This window comes from Protobothrops mucrosquamatus, unplaced genomic scaffold, assembly GCF_001527695.2.
Source record: "Protobothrops mucrosquamatus isolate PMUCROS unplaced genomic scaffold, P.Mucros_1.0 scaffold783, whole genome shotgun sequence".
Lineage (NCBI taxonomy): Eukaryota > Metazoa > Chordata > Lepidosauria > Squamata > Viperidae > Protobothrops > Protobothrops mucrosquamatus.
The window spans coordinates 140,670-147,862 of record NW_015387051.1 but is presented as its reverse complement, the minus strand read 5'-3'; the positions used below and the strand labels follow the sequence as shown (position 1 = coordinate 147,862).

Here is a 7,193-nt window from a genome sequence, read left to right as displayed (position 1 = left end):
TGAAAAATGGTCGTAAGTCGGTTTTTTCAGTCCCGTTGTAACTTTGAATGGTCACTAAATGAACAATCGTTAAGTCGAGGACTACTTTGTATCCTGTATATAAATATGATCTAAATGGGAGGAACGTAGACCAAGCAGAGAAGGGGAGGACGAGCTAAGCCTGAAGTGTAAAACACTATAATAATAATAATAATAATAATAATAATAATAATAATAATAATAATAATAATAATAATAATAATAATAATAATAATAATAATAACAACAACAACAACAACAACAACAATAAAGTTGGAAGGGACCTTGGAGGTCATCTAGTCCAACCCTCTGCTCAGGCAGGAAACCCTATACCATTTCAGACAAATGGCTGTCCAGTCTCTTCTTAAAAACTTCCAGTGTTGGAGCATTCATTGCTTCTGGAGGCAGGTTGTTCCACTGGTTAATTGTTCTAACTGTCAGGAAGTTTCTCCTGAGTTCTAGGTTGCTTCTCTCCTTGATCAGTTTCCAACGGTTGCTTCTTATCCTGCCTTCAGGCACTTTGGAGAATAGCTTGACTCCCTCTTCTTTGGGGCAGCCCCTGAGATATTGGAATACTGCTATCATGTCCCCCCTCATCCTTCTCTTCATTAAACTAGACATACCCAATTCCAGCAACCATTCCTTATGTGTTTTAGCCTCCAGTCCCCTAATCATCTTTGTTGCTCTTCTCTGTACTCTTTTTAGAGTATCAGCATCTTTTTTACATCGTGGTGACCGAAACTGGATGCCGTATTCCAAGTGTGGCCTTACCAAGGCATTGTAAAGTGGTATTAATACGTGGTTGATATATGTAAATCTATTTTGCTTACAGATGACCCTCCCTTTCTAGACACCCATGTACACATCCACAAGCACCATTTATGGGACCCCCCCCCCTCTTCCAAACTTGATAATCTCAACTGTTAGCAGAAGGGCAAAAGTTGTGTGTTTCTTTCTCTCTCTCTCTCTTTTTTTCATAAAAGCTTGCAGTAATTTAATAAATCTGGGGACTAGCCTCATTCTTTGTATTTAATTGATAGAAATGGCATGCATCAAAGAAAACGCATACTGAGACTTAATGTGCATAAAATGGATATTAGCATTTTAAAGAGGCAGATTAACACATTTATCCAAGTAATTTTCATATATTGCTTCTAATAAAAGCTTTGCAGTATAAAATTCTTAATGAGGCTAATCGCATACATTCCATTTAGTGGGGTGTGATTAGGGATAACATAGAGGTATTTTTAATCAGTTTTCTGAGGCTTAAGTGCATTATTATTATTAGTAGTATTATTATACAATTACTTGATTTTTCATGACTTTTGTATGTGGAATATATTTACACACACACACATGCACACACACACTAGACAAAAGTCTCTCTCTCTCTCTGTATATACATATATCCAATTAACAAAAAGGTCCACCGTTCAATCACGTGGATATTAATTATTTTCAGGCTGATGGGCCGGAATGATAGCCCTGGGCTGGGGACAGACGGAGAGAAATCGAAAAACATCCGTTCAAACCGAGGAGGCAAAAATATACAAACTTTACACCGCAAACCCAGCAGGCTTTACATACAAATTATACATTTAAATATAAGGTACTATCTTCTCTTGCTTTCCACCGGACAGGCCCAGGCCTCCAGGTTCAGGGTTCCTGGGCCTTTCCGCGTTTCTTCCAGACTGAATTGAGGGCCGCCAAGGCTTCCACCGTCACTCTCAGCTTCCCGATCACCACTCTGTCGTCTTGCAAATTGAAAACTGGAGAGGGGAAAAAAAAGGGCAGAAAAGAGAAATGACCCATCAAGAAGCAGATTGACGGACATCTTAACTTCTGCATCTCTGATGGACACCGAAAAAGGACTTGGGACAGGCTTAAAAAAAAAAAAAAAAAGAACGAGAGGGAGGCAGAGGGAGATTGATTAAATGTCTGCGAGCCTTCAGGCTCCGTGTTTCTAAGGAGCATCGGGACCTGCTCTTGGGTAGAGAGGCTGAAACGATGGCCCAGCCTGAGCAACAGGGATCCCAGGCCAAACCACGGAGCCTCGGTGGTCTGTTTAGGAGGTGACAGGGTCAAGACCCTAAGGCCAAGCTGCCAGTTTTCTGGGAAAACCCTTTTCCTGTCTCTTTCGAAAAGCAAAAAATCTTTAAAAAGAAATCGGCAAACAAAAGGTTGTCCTTCTGAAACTGAGATTAATGTTTTAGCTCGTTCGTTTCGATTGTCTTGGAGGGAAACTTCCATCTGACCTTCTCACGTAACGGAGAGGTCCTCCACGGACGATCACAACCCCTGGGAACAGAATACCCCTTGCTTAAGCCGTGGGGTCGTTAAAACGAGTCGTGCCCCATTTCCTGAGCTTTTGGGTCCTTCGTCGCTGAACGTCCCCGGGTTCACACGATTTGCTTTTGTGACCTTTGGTCAGTCAAAGTCAATGGAGAAGCCAGATCCACTTAACAACCATGATACTAACATAACATCTGCACTGATTCACTTAACAACTGTGGCAAGAAAGGTCATAAAATGGGGAGAACTCACTTAACAAATGTTTCACTCAGCAACATAAAGTTTGGGCTCAACTGTGGTCATAAGTTGAGGACTACATGTACATGACTAGTCTTTTTCAAAAGTTACTTTTGTTCTTCTTGTGCTGCTGAGAAAGAATCCTTCTGACTTGTTGCTGGGAACTAACAAGATCCCTGATCTACCTGTTTCTTTAGATTTAGTCACTGCGGTTAAGCGAGTCATGAAGAAGTTAGGCCAATTCCCCCACTTGACTTTGCTTGTTGGAAGCTGTCGGAGGTCATTTTGTCCGGTGCCACTGTAACTTCGAACAGTTACGAAACAAAGTATTGTAAACTGAGAATGACCTGTACTTGAGACGCCTTAGAAGGAAGTTGGCCCAGAAAACCCACGTTTGAATTAAGGCATTTGGATGTTTTCTTTCAAGGTGAGACCGATCAACTATCAACCGTCAACGATTCTTAATGCCTTTTTTTGCTTAAGGACGTGTGGACACCATCCGTAATATTATCCCAACGATGCTTTTTCAGGAGGCAACTGGACTTTCTTTGAAGACGTTTTGCTTGTCCTCCGAGAAGCTTCTTCAGCTCTGACCCCACCATCCAGCCAGAGCTGAAGAAGCTTCTTGGAGGAGAAGCGAAATGTCTTCAAAGAAAAAGGAAGTCCAGATGCCTCGTGAAAAAAAGCATCTTTGGGATAACGATGACCTGGATGACCGAGAATCTCCGAAGACATTCATAATATTAGATCTTAGGTACTTAATATCCTTAAGGATTTGTGAATTGGGAAGCTGGAGACACTGGTGTTGGAAGAACTACCCTGGACTTACCATCAATGTCTCGGTCAATAAGGTCTTGCCTTTGCTGGAAGATCTGGCTTAAACTCACGTAAGCAAAGCCAATATCTTCACAGTCCAGATCCTGCTGATCCTCCGGAGGGTCACTGACCACTGTAAATCGTATACTGGGGGGGAAAAAAGGCGGGGGGAAGGAGAGTTATTTCTGACATTGCATTGGAATTTTAAAAAGTTAGATGAAACCTCAGCTGGGTTCAATGAGGTTGAAATAGATTTGGATCCCTCGCAGTTCAGGGCCAGGAGGGGATCCGGTCACAGCCTTAACCGGCCACAGGAGTCAAGAGAAGAGCATGGTTGATTTGTTCTCAACAGCACCTTCTGGGGCAAGATGGTCCTTTGGGGGAGGCTCTGATATGGACCGGGAACATCCCTATGGATCAAGAGCCAGGAGTTGCTTTTTGTTCGAAAGGGAAATGGCTGCTTTAATGATGCATTTGGTTAACATAAGGGGCAATTTAGTACTTAGATCATCTTCCAAGAGAGCATCAACAGTGTGTTACGCAGCATCAGCGTGACAGTAGCTACATTCATTTATGCTCTCAGCACATTTGGCTCTTATGATCAGAGCTGGATTAAGGGTGTCCCTGCCTCATAGTGTCTCATTTAGGAACAGTTCCCCAAAGTACCTAAATGCCCTTCCTTCCTTCCTTCCTTCCTTCCTTCCTTCTTCCCTCCCTTTTTCCTTCCTTCTTCCCTCCCTCCCTCCCTCCTTCCCTTCCTTCTTCCCTCCCTCCCTCCTTCCCTTCCTTCCTTCTTTCCTCCCTCCCTTCCTTCTTCCCTCCCTCCCTCCCTTTCTTCTTCCCTCCTTCCCTCCCTCCCTCCTTCCCTTCCTTCCTTCTTCCCTCCCTCTTTCCCTTCCTTCTTCCCTCCCTCCCTCCTTCCATTCCTCCCTCCCTCCCTCCCTTTCTCCCTCCCTTCCTTCCTTCCCTCTAGCTGCCCATCTCAATCAATGACTCTGGTTAGCTTACAATTCCTAGCTCTGTTTAATTAAGACCCAGAACTACGCCCTTGGAAATAAACAAAGCAACAAAAAAAATTGTAGGAGGAAGGAGAGAAAGGACCATCAAGGGAGGGAAAAAAACTGGGTATCATGCAAGACCAGAAACAATGTATTATTCTTTATTTTATAAGTTAGCATTCCTATCTAAGATATTTTGTGGAATGGTAGACGGGGCCTGTGAAAAGGGGTCTTGCCGCATTCTGGCTTCTCCTTCAAACAGAAAAAGGAAACTCTTTAATCTGTCCCATCCATAAGCATTAAAAAAAAACAACAATCAAGGATAAAATGCGTTATTTCAGAAGTTTCCAATATATAATATAGGAGAATGTCCTTTAGTCGTAAATATTGCTTGTGGTGGGCTCTGGCATTTGACGTTCTGCCAATAAAACTATTAATTCATGTACAAAAAGTCCTGGGATGAAATATTATTTTGGAACGCGTGCTTGCTTATGTTTAGATGAAGAATGGAAGGAAACTCTTTTTGGGGAGAACCAATTTAAAATAATGCTACCCCTCTTAAAAAAAAAAAAAAAAAAAGAACAGACCGAGAAACAAATTCCAAAATGGGACCGTGCGTAAGTGCACTATCGTTCCTGCCACATTTTAATTTTTTTCATCTTGCTGGTTCAAATTCGTAATTTTTGTTCGACGAACAAACGTTAAACAACATGTCGGCCTTGTTTGTTTATTTGGCAGTGTGGAACGACACAAAGCACAAAGGCGAGTGTCAAGGACGACTTTCCTTGGCGCCTCAGCGAACCCACGACACTTGGAAAAGTTTAGCCAGACCGCAGAAAATTAGCTTTGCAGATTGTTAAGCATGTTGTGCATGTTCCTTTCTCGAACCAAACCAAACAAAGACAACATCGACGTCGATGCAAATTAACACCATTCTAGATAGAGCAGATGTTGCTTCGAAAATATTTAATTTAGCTTCCCAGCTGTCCCAAAAGATCATGTTATTGGCAACAGCAAGAATCTTTTTACGTAAGTTGGGGCAAAATGCAAAGCTCTCCTTAACCCAGATCTATAGGTGTTAACGTAAGTGTATTAGCATTGTGGTTTATTATTCACCGCCTTGTGAGCTGGTTCTTGCAGGATATTAAGCCACAACGTTGTTTGTCTTTAGTTTAACCAGGATAAAATAATTGCTTAAACTATTGAAAACAAACCATAGTTGGCTGAAGAATCCTGAATGGTTTTGTCGAGAGCTTATTATTAGGAGTGAATTCAGAATTGGGACTAATTTATTTACTTACTATGTCCATTTCTTCTGGTTATTGACAGAAGAGCTGATTTACAAATCAGCTGAACAACCCATGGTTGTTTCTTTTATTTAGAAACTGCCTCCAGCCTTCTCATTATTTTGGGGGCTGAATGCACAAATTCGGCCTATATTTCGGTTGCAGAATGAGGGAAATGGGCAATTTCCAAATTCAATAAACGCACTGCATTCATATAGTAAATTCTACAGCACATCTGGAGAGTTAAAACAATACTTCACACCTGCAATTTGGACAATGTTCAATGGTTGCTCTTTTTAAATCACTTTTCCCCAATGTCCAGAAAAAATGGAAATCTCTGTGAGAACCTGGGAAATTCAAATCTGCAAACTAAGCATAACTTTAATTCTCACTGTCTTTTGTACAACGCGACTTTACGGTCATTTTAGTTATCCCCTGAAATTTCCTTTCCCCACATACGTGGCCAATTTGGAGCGATATTTTTATCCCGGGTTGTTTGGTTTCCTAAACTTTAAAGTTTGGTTCCTGTTTCAAATGAAAGGGGGTGGGGTGGGGTGGGGGAAAGAAATCTTCTGATATTATTGTACAGGGCCTTGTGATAGGAAACATGTGGCAGAGGAGCCAAGCCGCCAACTTCACAATCTGTGGCATCTGTGTACTTGAGAACAATAATAGGCATTTCCCATCTCTCCTGATGGCTGGGCTTCAAAGAAGGCTCTGAATCGGACGAGGAGCAAGGGACAATTCACATATTCAAGTGGTCCACACGTGGGGACGTGTTGTGAGGGACAAGCTAGGAGAAGATTGCCATAATTGGTTAAGGCACCAGGCTAGGAAGCAGGAGACACTGAGTTCTAGTCTTGCCTTAGGCATAAAAGCTGGCTGGGTGACTTTGGGCCAGTCACCAGGAGACACTGAGTTCTAATCCCGCCTTACCCATAAAATTTGGCTGGGTGACTTTGGGCCAGTCACCAGGAGAGGGTGAGTTCTAGTCCCGCCTTAGGCATAAAAGCTGGCTGGGTGACATTGGGCCATTCACCAGGAGACGGTGAATTCTAGTCCCACCCTAGGCATGAAAGCCAACTGGAAGACTTTGGGCCAATTACCAGGAGACAGTGAGTTCTAGCCTCGCCTTAGGCATGAAAGCTGGCTGGGTGACTTTGGGCCAGTCACCAGGAGAGGGTGAGTTCTAGTCCCGCCTTAGGCATGGAAGCCAACTGTGAGACTTTGGACCAGTCCCTCTCTCTCAGCCCAACTCATCTCACAGGGTTGTTGTGTGGAAAATAGGAGGAGGAAAGTGTGTTGGATGCGTTCCCTGCCTTGAGTTATTTGTAAAAATAATAATGGTGTGATATAAATAATAACATTGGTCTGTCTTAATGAATCCAACCATTGATCCATTCGTATGAGTAACTTCTTCTTTGATTGTCAATGGTTCTTGAGAATGGACAATTGGGGGGAAATGGTCTATAGAAATATGTTTGTTTAGGTGCACCATGCACAAATTAAATATGGATGGCTGCACTGTTGTTTATTTAAAAAAAAA

General features: G+C 42.5%; 1 protein-coding gene across 1 annotated transcript in view; it reads right to left on the bottom strand.

Annotated features, from left to right (window-relative positions):
• Nucleotides 1-1,004: 1,004 nt before the first annotated feature.
• Nucleotides 1,005-7,193, bottom strand: part of RPGRIP1L (RPGRIP1 like) — a 59,444-nt gene continuing 53,255 nt past the window's right edge. Inside the window, exons 26-27 of the mRNA XM_029284639.1 lie at nt 3,377-3,510; nt 1,005-1,787 (exon numbers count right to left, since the gene is read on the bottom strand). Of these exons, the coding sequence (XP_029140472.1) occupies nt 1,675-1,787; nt 3,377-3,510 (247 nt within the window). The 3' untranslated portion in view covers nt 1,005-1,674. The remainder of the gene's footprint in view (nt 1,788-3,376; nt 3,511-7,193) is intronic.